The sequence below is a fragment of the Molothrus ater genome, chromosome 1 (genome assembly GCF_012460135.2).
Source record: "Molothrus ater isolate BHLD 08-10-18 breed brown headed cowbird chromosome 1, BPBGC_Mater_1.1, whole genome shotgun sequence".
Lineage (NCBI taxonomy): Eukaryota > Metazoa > Chordata > Aves > Passeriformes > Icteridae > Molothrus > Molothrus ater.
Window position 1 is genome coordinate 41,172,939 of NC_050478.2, and position 23,267 is coordinate 41,196,205.

A 23,267-nucleotide genomic window follows, 5' to 3' on the forward strand; every position below is an offset into this window, starting at 1 on the left:
ATGCCTGGGTACACCCCAGGGGAGATTTTGGGGAGGAGAGTTATGAGCAAGGGGCCAGAGAAGGGAAACTTTAGACTTTGACTGTGGCTTCATAAAAGCCAATCCATGCTATAAACTCTATACATCTGTCTCTGCCTCACCCCTGGCCCATGCTTTTTACTTCCAGGCCATTTTACCTGCCTTCAGACTCTCCTTGGGAGCTGGCATTCCACAGGGCTCCCACTGCCGTGGTCTTTGGCAGGACTGTTTCTGTTGACATTGGCAAGCAGAAGCTGAGACTAAACACAGCCTATCCTAGAGCAGAGAGAGAAATGAGAAATAGGAGGGGGCAGAAATGCCTACTAGAAGTAGGATATTGGAAAAAGGAGGCACTTCTTTGGATGTGAAGCTTTGAGTTCAGTCTTTTGTAAGATTGCCTGTTAAAAGAGGGAATGACACTGTGATGCTGTTGCACAGAATTTCATCACAATACTTAAATTTGTAGGTGTTTCTCTTAAATACCTGTTGCTGGGAGTTGTCTAATAATTTCAGCAGCTGATCTTCCATTTTAAAAGTGTAAGTGTATTCTTCAGAGCTTAGAACAAAAACATGGTCCTTCATCCTAAAAAAAAAAAAATCAGCAAGGTGAAAGAGAGCAAAACAATACAAAACAAAACAAAAAAAATGGAAAGAAATCCACAGAAACTGGATTTGAAACTTCAAGATATAATTTTAAAATTGATATTTTATGAGTTTGGCAGACAACATTAGTAGTGTTGTTGATGGTATGAGTAAAAAGCAGATCAGAGATAGTAAGAAGGTCTTTGAGGGAGGCTGGAATTACTGGATAGGAGAAGGTATTGAGAGCATGGAGGGAAATATTATCTTATTTATCATATTTATCTTCATCCTTAAGAAGTGTTGCCACTTAAAAAGAGGAACTGTATGTGCTGGAAGACCTGGATTTCCACAGGCCCACAGAGGATAAATTCCAGATGTTAAGGTGACAGAAGATAAAGGAATGACAAAATCACAGTGGAGGCAAAGCAGTGCTACTGTTTGTTAGGAGGAATATTTAGAGAGAGATTTCTGAGGATCAGTGATGTTGCTACTTTGGAGACAGAAGTGTCAGCAGCAGCAGGGGATAAAGAACATTCAGGCAGTTTAGGGATGCATTTGTGAAGAGGAAAACGGCTTTGTTCTTCCTTATTCAAGGGTTTAATTGAAGGTGATCGAAAAGGTGCTATAATTTAGCTTGAATAAATCCATCATCTGGGATGGTAGTACAGGCTTAGATATTATAAGGATCATTCCTACTTTCAGTCAGAAGAATGATCTGTCATATCCTGCATCTTACCCAGGAAATTGCTTTATAATTTAATATCTCAGGTGAAACTGAGATATTAAACTGATTTCCAAACTAATTTGGAAATCCCAAACATGCGTCAAAGACTTTGTGTGATATCTGTAAAATATATCTGTGGTGATATATTTCCACTGAAAGGCCTCCCTGGAAAAGCCTCAGATCAACACTGCAGGGTTCTGGGGAGGTTTGTGTGGGGATGTATCTCTGAGACCCTCAGATTTCCATCTGCTGTTGCAACCTGGAAAAATTTTGCTGGACTTCATACATCCCTAAGAAAATTGGCAAGCATGAAGCTGCAATTTCAGGAAGAAGCAGGGAGAAGCAAACTCCAGGGAAGGACAGATGGATCGGGATCCCTAGACAAATATCAATGGGACTCCATAAGATGAAGATGAATATGCAGCTCTGAAAGGTGATGAGGGAGGAAGCTGGAAAATTGGGAGCCATCAGGTGATTTGGATGAGCAATTTGCATAATCCAAGCCTGAGGTACTGTGAGTTTAATTGAAGAATTTTTTGGGCTTTGGAAAAGGGAGCAAGGAAATATTGGTATATACCTTGGGGAGGGACTTCACTGGTACCACTGAATCAATGAAATAAAAATTGCTTTTTATAACCCCACAATAAAATACCATTCAAGTATTATTTAAGTATCTTCCCTAAAGAGATAGTATTGTTAATAATACCATACACAGGTTTGTCACACTCAGCTGAACAGCAGAACAAGCATTTTATAGGTCCTTTTAAATGATAAAGTGCAAAGAAAGAGTTAGAAGCCACTAACTTTTTTATTTTGTTTGCTGTCTTGTAACTTAAAACGACCTTGCAAGATTCCTCCCACAAGCGACATTTTACAACGAAGTCATAAGCTTCTGAAAACAGAAATTTATGATGGAAATGCTGACAGTCAGACAGTCAAGTATTGCACTGCTGGCAGGCACCAGTATAATACTTAACCTGAGACTGTGAAGACAGTAGCATAAATCAGCCTAGGTCTAGGTGGAAATGGCTGTGTGTTTGTACTGTTCTTTTCCAGTAACACGAGAAAATTTGTACAACACAAATGGTCATAAAAAAAATGTTATGATGCTGTTTCCAGCAAATGACCAAAGTCAAGATATTCTCAATTAGCTGGCACCTCAGAGCAAAGGTACACATCAGGGAGATGCTTCCATCCCTTTGTGACCTAGCTGGGGGTCTGTAGTGAGGCATTTAAACACTCTGCTCTTGGGAGTTTGGGCTTCATCCTCATCTTTTCTCTACCTTATTCTTCTGGAATAGCTTCTAATGGGTTGCTTTTCTTTGCTTTTTCTATCTTTTTTTACTAAACTTATCTCCTGCTTGTCCCCATTTTACATGTCTTAAATTTAGTCTTTGGAAACAATATTCAACTCGGCAACTAAAAGAGAGCAACAAAAACTAGGAAACGAGATTTTGAGCCATCACAGGATCATTATTCTATTTTTAGAAGCTCTGCATGGATTTCAGTAGAAATGGTTATGCTCCAGTTTCCATTGAAGTAAAACTTGAGAGATGAGCCTTTAATTTCTATGTTTTTGTTGATTTTTTTTTTCCTTAAAGGAGGCTGTGCATCTTTCAGAGGTTTTCAGGATAATGTATATGTAATAAAGTTATTTCTTCTGACCCAAAGAGGTTTTTGGGTCTCTAGAGTTTTTTTATCTCTAAAAAAAAGGTACTGTAGTGCAGAGATACTCAGGCAGCTCACCTTGGCATAATGGGTGATGCTGCAATGTATAAAATGAACCACATCTCCAGAGGAAAAGAGTGGTTTCTGTAGGTTTTTTATATTTATCTGAGAAAGTAAACAACCTCCTGTTGTTCAAGCAGACAGTTGAAGAATATACAGGCAAGACATGTTTGGAAAAGATATAATTTGTGAGCCATGAGGAGAACTTGTCAAAATAAATGTCTTCTTAGGCTGTGAGTGGCAAAGGGAATAGCTTTTTTCCAACATAAAATGGATTCAAACCAAAAAGCACAAACATCTTGAAGCAATCTCTTACTGACTGAAAAGTTGGGGAGATAAGATACCTAAATCTTTTACAGGGAAGGAGGAAATCTGGTTGCCACCACATCTGGGTCTTAGAATGCCTGGAATTAAATTAGCAAGAATAAATTTAAAAACTAGTGAATGTGTTTCCATGGAAGGATGAAAAACATAGGAAACCTTATGCTAATCAAAACTATCTCGTTTAGAGATACTCTTTAGAGTATTTGAGACCTGTAGATAATTTTGCCTCACATCTTTTATATCCTAGCAGTTGAAATACTACCTGTTACCTAATATTGAGATAATGTCCATGTCTTACTAAAATAAGACTTTCAGAAATTATTTGGAGACACCAACCAGAAAAAAAGGACCACCAATTTTCTATCTGATGTTTGCCAGTGGAACATCTTCCTTGCAGTTAAATGTTTCTGCCTAATTTCTCTTTTGAATTTATCTGGTTCTTGTCACAACTTTCTGAGGAAGAGTAAAGAAGTCCTTACTCCCTGGTTTATTCTCCCCACAAAAGGTACTTATGTGCTATCAGACTGCCCCTCTAGTCCTCTTGATATGCTAAAGAAATGCAGTTTTCTGGTGTATATTCTAACTATAGGTCTCCATTCTTTGGGCTCCCCTCACTGTTACTACCTACTTGCTTCCATCTTTGCAAAATGCCTTAAATAGTAAGGAAACATTGTTCTTGAAGATTTATTATTCCCACTCTTCTAAATGTAAACAATATTATTGTGTTGATCATAACATAAATGTGGTAATAACAATTTAATCTTTAAATATTTATTTTGGATATTAAAAAAATAGTCCTGATTCTCATTTATATTATTATTATTAAGGAAAGTGACTATAGGATATATGTAAACCAAACCCACACTTTTCCACTAGGTGGTAATTACATGGTACTGAATATTTCTCAGGTAATAATTATGTAATTACCATGGTATTCCTTATATAAAAAATTGTATTAAGCTGTTTCTTGACACTGCATCAATCTTTATAATAAGCATGTATAGGAGCTTTAGGAAGGCAGTTAAAATAATTTTTATTTTCTCTCCTCTTCTCTCTCCTCTCCTCTCCTCTCCTCTCCTCTCCTCTCCTCTCCTCTCCTCTCCTCTCCTCTCCTCTCCTCTCCTCTCCTCTCCTCTCCTCTCCTCTCCTCTCCTCTCCTCTCCTCTCCTCTCCTCTCCTCTCCTCTCCTCTCCTCTCCTCTCCTCTCCTCTCCTCTCCTCTCCTCTCCTCTCCTCTCCTCTCCTCTCCTCTCCTCTCCTCTCCTCTCCTCTCCTCTCCTCTCCTCTCCTCTCCTTCATGTTAAATGTTCCCTATTACTTCTAACAACACATAATGACTACTTTGGTGCCATTATGGTCTGTAGAGAGATATATAATATCATTTTTATATTATAAAATAAACTATTTTAATTTTATTTTTATAATATAATAATAGAATATAAATATAATAAATATTTAATAGCAAGATCTGAACATCAAATTATTTGGTTCTGATGTTTGTTTAAGCATCCACTATTTAAGTTTGTTTGGATTTTCTTTTCTTTTCTTTTTATATTGAAGTATCTTTAGTTTACAAAATATAGCAAGAAAATAATCATAAAAACATTCTTCAGATTTAAAAAAAATTACTTCTTTTCAAATTGGACAGAATATAGAGAGTCTCATTACTTATTTTGTATTTGGGATCCCTACAACTTAGTTTCCAGAATTGGGAGATGTATAGACACAGGTAAAAATAAATTATCATGGTTTTATTAGTTCTTTTGGGTTTATATAATTATCTGTACCTTTTAAAAAATTATAAAAGCCTATGGCTTTGATAATTATTTTTTTCTGCAGTGCACTCCTGGTTCGAAATAATATTTAGATACATTATGATTATCTCCAAATTTCATTTAAAGATGAATTATTATTTTATAGCCTCTTAGGATAAACACCAAAAATATACAATTGAAAGGAATTTGAAAGGGGTACTTCACAAATTATCTAATCGGACCAAATTTCTATTATCATGTGAAGCTGTTTTCCTTTCCTTTCCAGCAAGTGCTATCTGTATCTTTCAGTAGAAAGTTTTGAAGCATCTAGGATCTGTATCTTTTATCCAGAATATTATATTTTGTCATATTTCTGTTCTATCAATTATGAAAGGAATGCCAATATTAAAAAATGTGTTAAATTAAAAAATGTATTTGAGTGTGTTCTTCTCCCAAGTTTACCTGTGCTCAGCTGACATTCTTTTACAGAAAACCTTTTAACATGTAACAATTCCGTTAGTGATATTTTTATTAAATGCCAGTCTCAAGCAACATTTTGAAACATTGCTAGCTCATATAAGAAGAATAATTCAAAGCACATTCTACAATAGACAAGTGTTGCAGCTTTCTGAGGAAAAGTAGGAGGAATTTATTAATGTGGACCTAAAGAAAGTGTATTTTTGGGACCTCTGCCCAGATACAGCTCGGCTTTATGGATAAAACAAGAAGAGGAGTAATGTGTGAATCTCTGTGTGTGGATAGATTCAACTCATGTGTAGGTGCCTGCCATAGACATTGACACATAAAAAACCACATAAGTGGTTGATATTGATCAGAATTTTGACTGAACTAAACCCTGGGTCTTGTTAAGGCAAGAATCAGAATTTTGCTAATATATCTGGTTGCTCTGTTCCCCTAATTTTTCCCAGTCAATCAGTGAGCTAATCATCCTGAAGAACTCAATTTGAAAGGGTTATTTCTAAGCAGAGGGGTGTTGTGGACAATTAAAATTCATGTTTTGGTGGCCCTGGGGTGGAAGCCTTCCTGATGAGTGCGTGGGTGCCTGGCCAGCCTTTGCCTGGCTGGGGGGAAAAGCCACCCCAAAAGGCAGAAGTTGCAGAAAGCACGGGAGGGCTCAGGTGGGGTGGGCAAAGGATGGATGCAGTTGTTACTCAGCAACACATCTGAGGGGAGCATGTATAGAGGGCTTTGTCTATTGTGCTGCCTTTTCAGGCTGAGTCGATAATGCCAGTGTCGGTTTCAAGCGAAGCGTGTGCCAGATTACAGATAGCCAGCAATGGCATTTGAGAGCCGTTAATTGTGAAACTTGAGAGGAAAATGTGCACATTCTTTTTCAGAGTGCTATTTGAATTATGGGCTTTTTATCCCAGAACACTGTGGGTTTCACTTTTATTCTCTTCCCACATAAAACGCATGAAGTGCACTGAGTCTCTTTCATTTGGCAGCTTATATATTGCGTTCTTTGCAGGGATTGCTTTGGCTTGTTAAAATGTACCCCATGTATTAAAATGAAATTGTCACTGCTGTGTGGTGCAACATAACATGGTTTGACACCAAGTGCCTGCAGCTACAGAAAACAGACTTTTATTGCATTTATTCTTTCAGAGACAAGAGTCTCTAAAGGCTCAGCACAGACATTCGCTTAGTTAAGTCTGAATGAACATCTAAATCGAACAATCTAAGTCACTGTCTTTGTGCTCGTAGAAAGAGCCCAGCCCACATGATACACAATGATACAACCTGGAAGGGGAAAGTTTTAATTTCATCTGAAATAATTGGACAATAGACTGATTTCCTTAAAAAAATTAAATGGGAAGGCAGGATTTTTTGGGCTTCTTTTTTGGTTTTTTGGTTTTTTTTGTTTTCTTTGTGGTATGGTGTGGTTTCTTGGACTCGAGCAGAATTGTATCCTGGGAGACAAACTGCTGCTGTATGTGAACCACTCTTTCCCCAAACTGTGTGACAGAAAGAGTAGTGGATAAATTAATTTTAAAATTATCTAGACTGGTGAGAAGTAAGCAATATATATGTCAGCAGAGTTATTTTGTGGAGAATACCTGGAGGTACATACTGGTGCATTGAAGGAGCATTGAACATGGTGTTTAAACACAACTTTTCTAGGAAATTACTGGCTTTCCATTTCTCTTTTTCCTCTTTTCAAAGTTTCTAAACCCCCTCTGTAGCAAAGTTAACTCCTTTTCTGGACTTGTATGCAGTTGATTTAGAAGATCTGAAGCAATAGTGAGTTTCCAGATGTGGTATAACCATGGTTTGAGATTTGACTAGTAACTTTGTGTTCTTACAATTGTTCAAAAATACATTTACCAATTCACTGTTAATACTTTAATGTCTCAATGCTGAGAGTTATCCTGAACTCACAGAAGATGAACAGTAAGGCATTTCCTCAGCTGGTGTTACACATAAATTACTTTCTTCACCCAGAACTTGGCTTTATGTTGCAATAGTCATATATGCATTGTCTTTGGTTTTACTATAAAGCCTGTCTTTGCAGGTTGTTTTCTTAACATTGTAATCCTTAATAATTGTTGTTTAATCCTCCGTTATCTTCTCCAAATCCTGCAATTCACTTCTTTAAGCCATTTGAAGTTATTTTGGGTGCAGTAGGAGTCTAGAAACGTGTCCATTGCTTTTCCAAGCAGCACATGAGAGCATAAAGATGTCCTTGTTCAGGGTGATGCCCTGGAGCCAGAAGGGGACTGTTCATTGACAGGGCTGTGCTCAAGCACAGCTGGGAGTGCAGCTGCAGGCAGGGAGGGTGGCAGGTCCTCCTCAGGAGCCACACTCTGTCCTAATGAAACTGGCTCAACCAGTTTCTCTGCAAAAATCAGCAGCAACAGCCTTGCAGGCTTCTCTCAGCATCTGTGCTTCTCCTTTTTTTCTCCTTCTGCTTTTTGTTTTTTTGCTGACTGAGTGCTCCCATAACAGTCTAGTAACACATATTGCTTCTACCCATATCCCACTCTCTTTTCTTTTCCAGAATGGAGTCTACAGAAAAATGTGAAGTAGTAATTCAGCATTTTAATGGCAAATATCTGAAAACCCCACCCGGTCTACCAGGTAAGTCTAGCCATCCTTGTGAAATTTAAAATTCACTGAAGAGTTTAGAATACAGAAATACTGGAATTTATCTTGAGAGGGGCTTAAATTACTGCCCCTGCTAAGAGGGCATATAACCTCTCTGGCTGAATCCTATCTTTTATGACCCATAGCTACCTTTTCTTACCCTGGTTTGTATGTTTTAAGCATTTGTGCCTGACAGCAGCAAATTTAAGAACATAAAATTCATGTTGTCTTGCTATGTTTTTTTCCTTTTGAATGTTGTTGTCTTGGGGGTTTTTTTTGGGTTTTGTTTGGTTGGTTTGTTGGCTTTGTTTGGTTTTTTTTCCCAGTTAGTACAGAGGCCACATAACTAAATGCCAATGTTTTTCTAACAAACCAGGAATATAACTTATATAAAAGCTTTATTATCAATTCATTATTGATTATAGCTTTATATTGATTATTAAATATCCATGATTTCAGGTTGTAGCAGCTGTATATTCATCACAGTTACCACTTAGTATTGCTAGCTACTGTTACCTGTATTAACAAAAGTAGCTGTTAATACTGAAGATATTTCAAATATTAAGTTTTTTTCTTACCATAACTTAATGAAGTCCTGACACTTTCTCACAATACCCTCAGAACACATTCACTGGTGTGTCCATACCACATTGAAAGTCAAGTTCCAGCTATTATTTTGCTTTTCAAATCTTTAGCTATCATCCATGCATTCATCAGCTGTGAAAAGTTTAGTGATCAGTTGCTCAATACTTACTGCTTGACAAGACCTCTCCAAGGCTGCAAATTTGCAAGGATTTCTCCTGAAGGGCTGCATTAAATGAGCAGGAAATGCTGGCAAGAATTGTGTCCTAAGTTATCTCCACCTTTTTTTTTCCCCCTAGCTTCCTTTAAACTATTTCCTTTTTTAGTTACTTTCATTAAATTTCTTCTTATTCATTGCCTGGTTCTTTATGCAGAAGATGTACTGAATACTCTAATTAAAAGAAAGCCATCTGCACAGCTACAGTGTACAGTAATTGAGAGCTGCAATGTACATATAAATTTTAGTCAGATCACCTTCATGAAAGAAGATAAAGCTTTTAGTACAAGCTGCAAGACTCCATATTAAGACTGATTTTTCAAAAGTAGTCACTGACTATTTTTGTCAGCACTAGCTAGTGAGTTACACCACCAACTTTGTCAAGTACAACAAACTTGGGCTGCATAGAACAATGGGCTGAGCAGCATAGGCAGAGAACTTTAACCTTTGCCTTGCCTTTCTGTATGCACACTTTGAGTCCCAGCAGCAATCTGTTTAATATCATAGCAACACCCAATGGAAAGAGTGTGAATAGCAAGGAGTCAGTAAAGGCTGGCATTGTCAGTATAAGTCTGTGTGCTCCATAGTCACATCCCAGTTGTCTCAGAGAGGACACATCATTAAATCCAGTATTAAAGTAGAATATTCTTACTGAGCCTGCTTGAGACAGAAAGCTACATAGTAAAGAATGACAGCTATAAAATGAAAATAATTTTCTTTTTTTAATTTATAAATAATCAGAAACGTACTGGTTATTCAACGTGAACAGTGTTTGTACATCAAAACAGGGGTCTTGATAAGATAGCTTATTTTACAGCTTGATTATTTACTTCTCATTATCTCATTTCAAGAGATACACTGAAATTGGATTTTAATGGCTATAACTTTTGATGCTTTCTTCAAGGACATGAATCAGTTCTTAATTTCTTGAGCAAGAAAAGATGCCCATGTGAAAAGATTGTCTACTCTGTTTCTCTCATGATTGTTGTTGTCAGATGGAATTAGTTGCAAGGATTATTTGGGAAGTGACTGTATTAAGGGTTTTAATTTACCTGAGTGCTGTTCAGATGCAAATATAGCATAATGCAGCTTGGGAAAAAATCACTGAACCATTAACTGAACTTGCTCAGCTATGCAGGAGGTATCTGTAAGATCCCATTTTGTCCTCGAGTTTTGGGAGGCAGATTTTGTGTTTCTGAACACAGGTAGTTAGAACTTGTTACAGGGTATTTGGTCCACATAAAAGAGGCTGTTTGTGCCTTGTTATTAGAGTAGGTCACTCTTTAAATCCATAATTAAAAGATTTGTTGTATTCATTCCTCTTCTTAAGAAGCCGGGGCATAAACATGATCACCTTAGCAGTGGGGTTGATTCAAGGGATCATTTACATTTTATCCAGTGCAAAAAATTATTCACTCCTAGTTTCTTCTTGATGTAGATTCTGGTTAAGCTTGTACTCAGTTTCTATATCTGTGATATGAACCTGTACTTAAGTGTCTCAGCAAAGACAGAAGTGTCTTGCATGAAGCAGGAAGGAAAATCAAGTCTCTTAATGTATTGGAAAATCACAGTTATAATCTGAAAAGGATTCTCCCAGCATCTCAGTAATTGGCATGGAAGGAGAATCATCTCTAGTTTATTGCTGTGACCTCTTTATGGATATTAGTTAAAAAAACAAAGAGAACATTAGTGGAAATATACAACACTGTCTGTTACTAACTCTGCTGCTCAAAGGCCTGATCTTAATGAGAGTGAAAATGGATCAATACTTTTAGGGTTAAATTACATTGATTTTGGATTTTCAAATGGATTTCTTTCAGGTGTGGCAGTGAACTGAAAGGGTTTTTTGCATTTTTGTCCTCATCTCTCATCCAAGCACTAATGTTCTGGTTCAGGTTTACCAGCTAATAGAAGGTTGCATGAGGCCCATCAAGAAAGAAATCAACTGGCTGTTGGCCATGTGCTACTGGCCTGAGGCAGTGGGATTATGGACCAGACAAATCATTTTGGCAGCTCTCCTCCATCCCTGCTGGGTTCCCTGAGATGTGATCCTGGTGATGTGTCATCATACATTCTGTGGGACATATGTTTGTGAAATCAGCATATTTAGAGGATAAAATGTTCATGTGTTGCAGGGGTAGTTTTGTCTGGTTACCCAGGCATGATGGAAGATTTGGGATAGGTAGCTTTCACATGATGTTGAACAGCCCATTAGAAAGTCTGGGCACCATAGCTCTGGCTTTCATGCCAGAATAAAGTTATACCTTACCTGACTTAGTTATACCTTCCCAAAGAGTTATCTCAAACATTAATTTTGAATAGAGAGCTGTTTTTCAACTAGATTTTTGCTTGGCAAATGAGATGTAAATGCAGTTAAATTTTTTAAATTTGGTTTTTCTTGTTGTCAGGTTTGGGGTTTTATTATTGTTCTTGTAAGTCAGAAAAAAGTTACAAGAGAATAAGTGCTGTGTACCTAGATGTTTGAGCCTAGCCAAGAGTCACACATCAAAGCTAGCCCAGGCCAACAATGCAGCAGGAAAGCAAGGTTACAGCTGGAAGGAAAGGAGGGCACACAGGGCACTTTGGAGCCTCTGTCCTTTGTACCTTCTGAAAGCAAAAACGCATCCATCCTTCTTTGACTTTTTAACTTCAGTCACTGTTGCTTCTTAAAAATTGTTGAACTGAGCACTTGTAGCTCCAGACCCCTCTGCTTCAACCCAGTCACAATGTAAAGGTTATTTTCTGTCTCTTGAAACATTTTGATGGTCAGTTGTGCAGTGCCTAGGTAAATTGAGCATCGCTGTGTCTGTGTTAGTGAATCATTCTCATTAAGGGGCCTTCTCTGTTCAACTCCTTGGCTTCATTCCACTCCGGAAGGAATTGCTCCACTCTCTTGCTTGCTCAACTAATAAGCATTTCATGATGTTCAGTCTTAGATTTACAGTACAAAATAATTGGTTGTTCCATAAATAATTAGTTAATGTCTTAGCATTTCTTTCAGACTGAGAAAGCACAGTCATCTGCAGAAATCTGCAAAATCTCAATTCTTGGCAGATTCCACGTCAACTTCATAAATATTCTGAGTAGCTTTGAGTGATTATTATTTTAGTGGGTTTTATTTGTGAGAGGTTTTTTTGTTTTCCCTTTATTAGCACTGCTTTCCTGAGATAAATAGACCTGCACAGCCCAGTGGGTATATTTTCATCCCATAGAGAATTCAGACTCATGTGAAACTAATGGTATAGGCCCTGTATGGCCATGCTGAAAGTCAGCAAATGAATTCTGTATTGCTCTACATCTCCATTGAGATGTGAAGAGCACTACTAATAATGCAGGTAGGTCTCTCCCAGTCTTTCTGTACTGCATCTATTTTTGATGATCAATAGGAGGCTTCATATGAAATCCTGCTAATTTTTGACATTTTGCAATCACTGAATTAAATTAAAATTTCCTAGCTCGTCTCTCAGTAACAAGTTGGCTTCTGTTTGGATGGGCAAGTTTAGGGAATGATATTTACACAGTTCTTGTTCATGTCCCGGTATCTTTGGATGTTTTTGAATAACTTCATTTTTCTCTTTCTGAATAAATGCAAAAATTTAACAAGTTCTTACTTTTCTCTCTGGAATTCACAGGAACATCTCAATTGCAGTAATTATCCTCTGCTGATATGTCCATTATACTCTCTCACATAATTTTCTAGTTGTTATACCTTAATTTAATTTGAGTTGTCAGAGGACATTGGGCCAGTTACTTTCTCAGAGAAAACTTGAAGCAAGTGAGACACATGGATGCTACATTACATGGTCAAAAATCTTCCTTTTCTTATTGCTAATTTAATTACAGATACCTGACAAAAATAAAGAAGAGGGAATTATTATCCTTGTGTACGTTAAGAACCCCACAAGTAACAAGTGGCTATCATTTTTACACTGACTTTTACTAGAGTAAAATTCTTAAATAGAAAGAAATTATCTGCTACAATACAGATGTATTTGCAAATACCTCATATCTTGCTTTAATCATTACTGGGCATGCTTCATTTTTTTTTTTAATTTATTTTTGAAAGTGTTCCAAGCACTGCATTTTTATGGACTCATTTCACCAAAATCAATTGATGTTTTCTGCCTCTCTACTTAGTATAAATATTTCTCTTAGGATATCTCTCAGGTTCTTGCACCACAGAGAGTAAATTCAGATAGTTAACCTTTGCTTCAGAGAAGTAGACTTAGAACTTGGAATACTCTATTGAGAGCAACCTGTTTTCTAGGATATTGTGCCTTAAATGGTGATGAAGGAACAGTATTCCAGTTGAGGGTTAACTGTGTACTGGATATTAACAACATTTTCCACTGTTTTTCTCTTAGTATATGAACAAATACTATCTTGTTTGTCATTAGCGATGCTCTAAATTGCTCTTCTGAGTGAATGAACTTTAAATGTTTTATTTGATAGCTTTTTAGACCCTGTCTCCTGGTGTTTTATCTTTTTTTATTTAATTCTCTGTTCATTTATGTAGATAAAACACTGACAAACTCTTCCAAATATTTCTTCTTGGGGCATTGCATAGCTGTCTGTATATATGTATGTTTTTGACATTTTAAACTAGATAAGATAGCAGCCAAAACTATAAACCAGGTATTGGTTTGTAGATATCTTAAAACATTTGTTGAATGCTACAGAGAACTCAGAAAAAGAGGATTCTGTTAGATTTTCTACTGGTAATGCTCAGTGAAACTAGTTTACAAAGAGGTTTATCTTTTACATATTGTTATCCTCAAAAATTTTATTTCCCAGATTTTCTCACTTGTATCTTCAGTTCCTTTCATGTATATGATATTAATGTTATCTGAATCTTTTCTATTGTCTAACTGAATTCTAAGAATTCAGGTTTGTAAATACTTCCATTGTTATCTGCTGACTGCACTACATAAATTCTTCCTCATTGTATCAGAAAATATGATCCTTGTAAAGACCTTCATAAAAAGTTACAGTTTAACAAATTTTCTATTTATTTTTCCCATTTCCAATTTCTGGCTGTCATTTTTTATGGAATTGCTGTAATCTTTCACTTTCTGTGCTCCATAAATACACAAACTCAGCTCATTGTTAGCAGAAATTTCTTTTACATCGCAAACCCTCTGAATATTCTTTCAGCTTCTGTTGGTTTCATCTTCTTTGCAAGTCTTCATCTTTGACAAACAGTTAAAATCTTTAACTCCTGTTTGAGTCTTGGTGGTGACCATGAGGCCTCTGTAATCCCTGTCCAGCTTTGGGTCCCACGTGCTTCCGATGCCCTCAGCAATGTGCAGCTGCTGTCCCAAGCTCGGGTCTCTCTGACAAACAGTTCTGTGCAGAATGGGCTCTGTGGACCTTTGGCTGGGGTTGTGTTGGATGTTAAAAGGTGCCTGGGTGGTATGTGCAGCTCTCAGAAGAGAGGGTCTCTGAGGAAATAGTTTCATTTTTCAGACATCACATAATGTTTAAGATCACATAGACTTTGCAGAAGATGGTCATAAAGATGGACTTTCTAACCAAGAAACTTCAGAATGGGTACTGAGTTATTGAAAAATATAAACCCTTTTGCTCAGAAAGCAGTTCCCTGTTTAGATCTGAGTGACTTTGGTTTTTGGCTCATGCAGGCTTCTATGATGTGGCCAAAACCTCATCACTGCTCCATGTTTGCCCTCCCTTTTAGACTCACAGCTGTCAAACACCACCAGCACAGTCTCCTGGCTTCACCCTCCTTCCAGTACTTGAGCAAACATCATTTGTAGTTAATCCAAGGTGTACCAACTCTTCAGCAATAGATTTCCAATAGCTTTTGACTTCACCTGGAGTCAAGTGTTTCTTGGACTTCCAAAGTTTCCTTCCTTTTAAAGACAGCCTTTAAAATCTGATGATACTTGTTTGCTTCATGGCATTCTTAAGAATTTCAAATGTGAAGTGTGTCATTTTGTGCCACTGAACAAGATGGGGTTCTCTCTATTTAGCTCCTTTGGGTTTTTTTTTTGTTTCTTCAAAATTAAGTTTATGTAACCTTCTGTTGTCCTTACTGTGCTGACATTGCTGTAGGTGCTTCTGGTTCCATATCACATATTTCCATGTCATGATGCAAAGATACATTCCAATTTCCTAGGTCCCTTGGATCTTAAAGGTTGTATATTCTTTAGATTCTTTAAAGGCAAGGTTTATTTTTCTAAAAAGTAAAAAAGAAAAATTCCTATCTAGTCAAGATTTTATGTCATTTCCATTTAGTTCAAGAAAGACTGCCTTTGGTTAGGAGGATATGGACATATTTATTTACTTGGTAAACCCCAGTAGCTGGTACACACTAATGTCCTGGAGAATGAGGGCTGAGCCAATTTGTATTTTAGATATTAAGAGGTATGTATCAGTGCTAAACCATGTAATTTGAGCTCATGAGGAAAGCTGTGTGAGAGAAGACAGAATGTTACCATCATCTAAAGCCTGCTTTTCCAAAAATACGTGAAGTTGATGGGGACAGTGTCAAAGATCTGAAGTGCTTCATATTTATGTTGGTTTTCATTTGATCTTGTACTGGTCTGTAAGTTCCTAGGAAAAGAAGGTATCTTTTTGTATTTCAAAAAGCTATATGATCAAATACTGAGTTTTATAATCTAGCTGTATAATTAGGGAGAAAGTGTTTTACAGGGTTGGGGTTTTTGTATTACTTTGTATCAAAAAAGGCATAAGATCAGTTTGTTTGTGATATCACAGTAATTCAGGTCATGATCTATAAAATAGCATTATTGCAGTTTGGATTAAAACCTTCTACATGGTTTATAAGAATGAAAGTTAGAGAACAATATGGCATATAAATGAGAAAAGATTATTCCTTTTTTTTTCTTCCTGCCACAGTAGCACCTGTTATATCTTTCCTAAGATTTCTAAAAGTCTGCAGCATAAACAGAACTGCATTCCTTTCTCATTCATAATAACTAGTGACAATGAAGTCTGCCACAGTTTATCTAAACTAATTTCAATATATGCTTTTCTTTTTTCTTTTAACTCATGGGCATTTTTTGCTGTTAAGAGTGACTATGTAAATCTTCTAGTTCAGAAAATCCATTCCCTTTATGGGAAATGGTGGATATATTTGCTTAAGCACAAAGGAGTCCCTTCTGTATACTACTGCTGCATACCCAGCACAGCTCAGAGTGTGTGCACTGAATTCTGTCTTGCCTCATACATCAGCAGGAGAAGCATCGACAAGTTTCTGGTCCAGGGACAGTGCTGCTCCTCAGATGCGCCTGTAAAATCCAAGACAAGACAGACGAGTTGCGCAGGTGTTATGGCAGGCAGAATTTATGAGCCAGAAAGATTCACAGCTTGAATTTCAGATTGTTTAGGTCTAAAGGGCTGGCAATTTAAAACAAACAAAGCAAATAAATAAAAAACATGCAAATCAGAGCATGAAACAATGTGGAGCCTTGCAAAGTTATTTGTGCATGATTCAGATTTCAGGGAGCAATTCTGCTTTTGCATCAGCTGTGGCCAGCAGTGGCACAACTCCTCCTGTTTCTTCCTCTCCTGCATTACTTTATTAGTCCCTTCAGGACACTTTAAATGATGGAGTACATCTGCTTTGCAGACCTTACTGCTGCAGTATGGTGTTGTCACACCTGAGCCAACTAGTTTAAAAGTCATTTAAAAAGCCAACTTGAGCAAGGCTGAGCACAGACTAACCACTTGAGCTCATAGTGTGTTATGCTCAAGAATAATAATACCGAGCAAATGGTTTGCATGATCTCATGGGTTTTTTTAACTGAAGAAAATTATTTCCCTTTCAGACCTTTCATAGAAGAAATCTTCCTTCCTCCTCCCTCCCTCACACTTTTCCACTTGCTTACACATTGAACACTTTTAAATTGGAAATGTAGAGAAATTTATGTCAGAAGCTTCAATCTTCTTTACTTTTACCCTGTAAATTCCAATTAAGCTGAACAAAAAAAAGTTTTATTGAAGCTTAACAATGTGCAAATAGATATTTTTTGACACACTCCTTTGTGCATCTGTATTTCCACCGGAAGTGGAAGCCTCTGGGAATGGACTTTTCAGATGTCCCAATAAAATTGGAGTATTGAATTTTCACATGTTTTGGAACACCACTGTAACTCAACAAACATCCAGGAGAGGTGCCTTGAAGTGCCCTTGGGTGGCAGCCAACCTTATGGAGGCTTTCAGCTGGGTTTGTCCCATCAGGGCTGGTACAGAGAATTTTCTGCGAAGACATTTTCATTGGCAGAGCATGTGAAAAATTTGGTAGCAGGAAAGAGAGGATTTGTAGCCAAACTTCTGAGTACTTGTCTGAACAGAAGTCATCCTGCAGGTGCTTGGTGTGTCCTTAAGCATTTTGAGAAAAATTTGGTGCTGATGCCTTTAGGAAGTTCTTGGTAATGAGAAAGGGGGTGTCACTGGAAGGGGAAGACACATATAAGGGGAAAAATTACACAGGGCCTGTCCTCCCTTTGTAGTCTTGTCTTTCTGCCCCACTGTGTCCCTTCCTCTGAAAGTAAAACTGTCCCTGGCACCAGAGGAGCACTGAGGACTCTTCTGCAGGCCTTTCCCCCGAGTATGAAGTGACATGAAGTGTCTGAAGTAGCGAGCAAAGATATTTCCCTTTGAGATTCATCCTGAAAAAGTAAGATCAGTGGTACCACAATAGCAGTTTCCATATGTTTTGAATACCAGAACCTTCTCTCTCCCTTCCCCATATGTTTTGAATACCTCGAGGTATTCAAATAGGTATGCAAGGAGCTTTTTGCATACTTGAAGTCTCCCTTTCACCCTTCTCCTTGAATAGTGCTGCAAAACACAGAGAAAAGCAATTCAGCCTTGAAAGCACTGGAGAAGCAGAAGGCTAAGATTCTATTTGATTTTTTATTTGTTTGTCCCAGCAACTATGTCATTGTGCTGGTCAGCAGTCCTGAGCAGCTGTAAAAGCCCCATTTCTTAGTCATTTCTCTGAGCCTTTCTTTTTTGAATGGCAGCATTTGATCACAAGATCATAGAAAGGTCTTTCCCAGGTTCAATCACAGGAACTTGAAAGAAGGGCTAAGCAGCCTACATTTTACTTGGGCTGCCTCCATGTCTATGATGTGTCTGCAATTTATCTTCTACAATGTAAGAGACATCAAGAGGGAGGGGAAAGGTGATGGATATCTGATTTTACATTTGTCCTTTTTGTTAAAGCTCATTAAAGAAGCATTTTATATGTAGCCTTTACCCTACCACCCAGTATATAATCTTTATATAGTATTTTTGGAACTGCTGCTGTTCAGCAAAGAAAAAGAAACCAAAAAAAAAAAAAAAAAGAGAGAGAGAAAAAGGGCAAAGGAGTAATTTAACTTTCAGATTGAACAGATATGGTAGAAAAAATAACTTTCAAATGCCAAGTTTAACAATCCTTACTTTACGTAAGACTTTTACATTTCAGAAAATGCAAATTTTAATGACAAAAGAAATTCCCTCAAAACAACTAAAAGGTATATATCCCAGTTGTCATGGGTGGCTCTTCAGTGACAGTGTTATATTACTGAATATAATCAGTATCCTTCTCAATTAGGTTACTAATTGCACTATGAATTCACTTATTCTGAGCCTTTTTCTCCTCTTTTTCCTTCCTTTTCCCTCTTCATTTTCTTTTTTTCTTTTTTTTCCCCCACTCTTCCCTTTCTCCCATCTTCCCCTCCTTCTCCCTCTATCTCCCTTTCAGTAAATACTGTAACTTTGTGACCATATGTGAAGCTTTTTAGTTCAGAGCTTATACTATTAAAATATGAAATATGTATTCAAATTAAGAAAACATGACCCAGCAGCTTCCTAGCTGTATTTTTGTCTGGATTTCCCTTTCCAACCTCACCCATGGTAACAGCATCATGGATGAGCACCTGCCCTTCAAAGAAGTTCTCCATAAGCTGAATTTTACATTACAGTGTAATGAAAACCTCAGCATTTGGAATTTTCAAAAGAGGCTTGGTAGCACAGGAGTAAATATATTGCAAGCACCTGTATTTCACTGATGTAGGAGTTGATGTCATTGGTTATTTTCATCTCTAATTTATCTTATTTCAGACTAGCCTCAAGGATGGCTCTAATAGAAACCAGGGAAAACTGAGCTGGACTCTTTGAAAGCATTCTTCTTGAATGTGAGCAGTAGCACCAAGCACCAAGAAATTTACCTTTGCCTTAGGAGGCTTTAATTCCAGCAGGTGTGTGGTGGATACAAGTTTAGGTTGAGCAGGTTATTTTCCATATGAGTTATCTTTACTTCAGCATGCAATGTAAGAGGAAATAACCATTAAAAATTATTAATTATTAAAAAATAAAATTTTTTCTGTGGTTAATGTCTTGGTAGGCAATTTTTAATTTATATCTGTTTTGCCTGCCTGTAATTTCAACCAAATAGTTCTTTTGTGCATAACATGACCCAGGTTGCTGATATAACATTGTATATTAGGAGCTGCATCCAAAGTGGGATTTTGTTTCAGTGCTAAGAAAATAAGAGATGTAGATAGGAAATAATAGTTGAAGGTGGGAAATATGGAAGATATTGGGATTGGGGTGTGCCTTGAATTTAAAGGGTTTTTTTTTTCCCAAGACATTGCTTGTTTGCTGGCTTTGGAAGAGTAAAAAATATTCAGCACTGCTAAGAATATACATAAGGGGTGGTCTGAATCAAGATTCTGCTGTTCTGATCATTTTGTGTGATCATTGACTCCAGAAGGTTTTTCTGAATGCCAAAGTAGTGATATAAAGGAGGCTTATTCTGTAAGTGTGTTGCATATTACTCCTCTGGTATCTGTTACTAATTTAACATTTTGGGCATTTTTTGAATTAGTTTGAGTGAGAGGTATGTCAGTCCCAATAATTTTCAGGGATACTTAGGTATTGAAGTCTTTTAGGCTTAATTGAAACTATTGACTATTAATCAACATTAATGTAACCAAGTATATGAAAATTAATAGATAGAGCCAGACTGTCAGACCTAGGAAATAAAACTGTTTCTTCATCCAACAAAAACAACTTGGAAGCTGAAAGCTTCTATTTGTCACACAAGAAAGATCAGCTCAGGGTCAGGAAAAAGATCCACCCTTCCTTTAACTCAAGAGTTTCAAAAAGATGCTAATTATATTGATTTTGATAGTGTTTTTTGTTCAACAGATGTTCTTCTCCTAGGAAATACATAGGGACCACCAACATACTTCAAACAGACCCCCAGAAAAGAGCAGTTACCACATAATGGCTTTCAGTCATCACTGATGTGTCTGAATCAATGGCTAATTTGTTATCTCATTACCATTTCTCATGCATCAGATCCTGTACCTAGCAGTGAACATGAAAACATTTCTGCCTGATTGCTGCAGATCTTCCAATACCAAACACAGACTTAATTCTATTTATTTTCATGCTTCTAACCTTTTGCAGGGGGAAAACAGTATAGGCAGAGACTAGTGGTAAGTGCTGTGCAAGATTGCCATTGTAATTAGCCCATTTCCCAGGAACACAATCATTCCCAAGCAGTCCAGTCTCAATCTGAAACCTGTAATAGTGCCCTAAGGAGGTATTGGGAAAGGATTTAGCCAGCACAAGTACATTTAATAAAACTAAGTGTGGCTGTCAGAACTTACAAACACTAGTTAAGAAATCAAAGTAACTCCCTTATCTAACACAGCTGATGGATTCCAGACTGGGGTGGTTTATGTGCAGCATCTAAGAGGGATGTGGCAGGGGAATATTAGGCAGGGGAAGACACAATGCTAAGTTCATTGGGATGTCAGTCCTACTACAACTATGAGCAGAGACCTTTGGAAACCAGGCATCATGCTTTCTGTGAGGGAGTTCAGCTGTTAGGAATATAGTATGTTTGGTCTTTGCTTTAATCTACATTTTAATTTTTTTTTTAGTGTTTCTTAAACTGCAGCTTTGTTGATAAGAACTGGTTTAACCTGTACAAGCAACTACTTGGGAAACAGCTGACTGCATCTCACTTTCCTTGCACCTTGCAGAGAATATCTCGATTAATCAAATGGTTGTCCATCACTCTCCCCTGTTCCCAGCAGACTTAGTGCAGTGTGTCTTCCCTGCAGCTAGCATTGCCTTGCTGTCACCATCTCTTTTATGCCAGCATTTCAAAAATTTCCTCCATGGGTTTTGAGCAGCCTCAGCTGCACAGAACTTCTTGTAAATACAATCCTGCATCTCCATGTGCTGTGCCTGCAGCACTAGATCAGACACTGTCTGCATCTTGTCATTTATCCTCTCCTGAAGGAAGTATTCTGCTGGATGATGACACAGCACAGATTCCTCCACTCTTGGTAGGCAGACTGGGCACCAATGACTTTAACCTACAGCCTGTCTGTTGTGTCCTTTTCTCAATGTAGAGTCAACACTGCTTAATGTTTTAGCCTGTGACAGGTTAGACAGCAGAAACCTTCTATTTTCAGATAACCTCTTTTGATAACAAGTTTTTGTCATTGGAACTAAATCTGTGTGACAGTTACCTGTGTTGGTATATCCCTTTTGCTTGGGCTTTTCAAGTTCTGATACATGTGAAATATGCTGACTTGAATATGCCTTACATTGTTGCTTTTTGTAGATGAAGATACAGTCCAACAGCCTAGGAAAATCTGAGTTGTGCTCCCACCTGTCATGCCAGAATTGTTGGCAAGCCCATTTTTCCGTTAAAGCTGATTCTCTCAGGATTGTGTGTATGTATAAATATATATATGGAGTTTATTTTCCCCTTGAAATCTCATTGATGACCTTGATTGAGAAAGGTTTCTTAGCACATACTTAAATAACCCCTATGCAAATTTTAAATAAATGCTTGATTTTTTTTTATCTGATTAGCAGTGGTCTCCCGAGTCCGAACCTTCTGTATATAGATTAAAAGAGTATTTGGGTAAGAGGAAAGTTCATTCTCTAACATCTGCCAAGATTTTCAATGACGGTTTTTATCTTTCTCTTAAAGACAAATGAAAATTAAAAAAATTTGGACAGATCAAAATCAATTTGTCTGAATTGGTTGAGCAAGCCAAGAACTCCTCTGAATCGCCAAATCTTTAGATGCATATTGACATTCACTTACAGTAGAAACAGTTCTATTCTTTTTATACTCAGAATGCTTTGTACATTTTTGTTTGTTCAATATGCATCTCTATTTCCATTCTGTTCAATGTCCCTAATATTTTACCATCTTACAAATTAATTAGCCCACAGAATAGTATACAGAAAATCTTTGGCCATTCTTTGGCAGCAAAGGTGATACCAAACAAGAGAAGATATTATGCAGGAAGTTTGGAGTGCTAAGAATAATAATTAATGCATAGCTTTTTCGTATACTTTTTCACTAATGGAGCTCAAAAGAAATCTTGTTTTTAATCCTACATCTTAGTTCAAGCTCATTAACTCTTCTTAAAGTCGGATTGTGTTCATTTTGATGGTTTTGATGGATTTTATTTTGGTTTTAGTGATTATAAATCTGTTTTCCTAGGTAATCCATTTTAAGGAAATAATTTTCCTGATATTTTACCATTGTGTTCCGATTTTTGAGAGCACTGCTGCCTGCATCTTCCTTCTGCACACTGCTTTTAATTTGTTGGCATATACTTTTGTGCTGAAATACCTGTCTTTTGGAATTAGATCTCAGCTGAGCTGGATAGGGGATTGAGCCATGAATGTTAACATTCACTTGCCTTAGTTCATTTTTACAGGCTTCTGCAATTGAGCTTAGCTCTTAGCAAAGGCCTTGTGTTCCTTTCAAGAGGATATCCTTTTGCTCTTGTGGCACTTTAAAGGTCTGTCCCTAGTATCTGCCAAAACCAAAATAACAATTCCTAAGGTATTTCCTGTTTTCTCGTGTTAAGAGCTCAAAAGCATCTATCAACTTAAAACAGTTCCTCCTCTTCCGTGCTAGCTTTTAAAAGTTGTGTCAGTCTTAGAAACATCCAGTTTTCAGAAAGTCCCCTTGACTTTGACATCCTGATAGATTTTTCTTTTAATATTCGGTCTTTAGTTTCATACTTTTTGCTGTGCATTGAAATTTTTTCACTCCTTGTTGTCTATTTGGAAATCACAAAGCTCTATTCCAGACAAAAAGACAATCTTTAAGATGCTCAGTCTCCTTGTTTGCCAAAATTAGAAACATGCTTAAGACTTTTGCCAGATCCTGGATTTAATTTCCTGGTTAAAGGACTTCACCTTCCTTTTTT

The 23,267-nt window shown here is 37.2% G+C and overlaps 1 protein-coding gene across 2 annotated transcripts in view; it reads left to right on the forward strand.

Annotated features, from left to right (window-relative positions):
* Nucleotides 1-23,267, forward strand: part of RBMS3 (RNA binding motif single stranded interacting protein 3) — a 705,920-nt gene that overhangs the window by 551,983 nt on the left and 130,670 nt on the right. For both annotated transcript variants that reach the window (XM_036406615.2, XM_036406614.1), the window contains one exon: nt 8,149-8,228. In XM_036406615.2, coding sequence (XP_036262508.2) covers nt 8,149-8,228 — 80 coding nt within the window. The remainder of the gene's footprint in view (nt 1-8,148; nt 8,229-23,267) is intronic.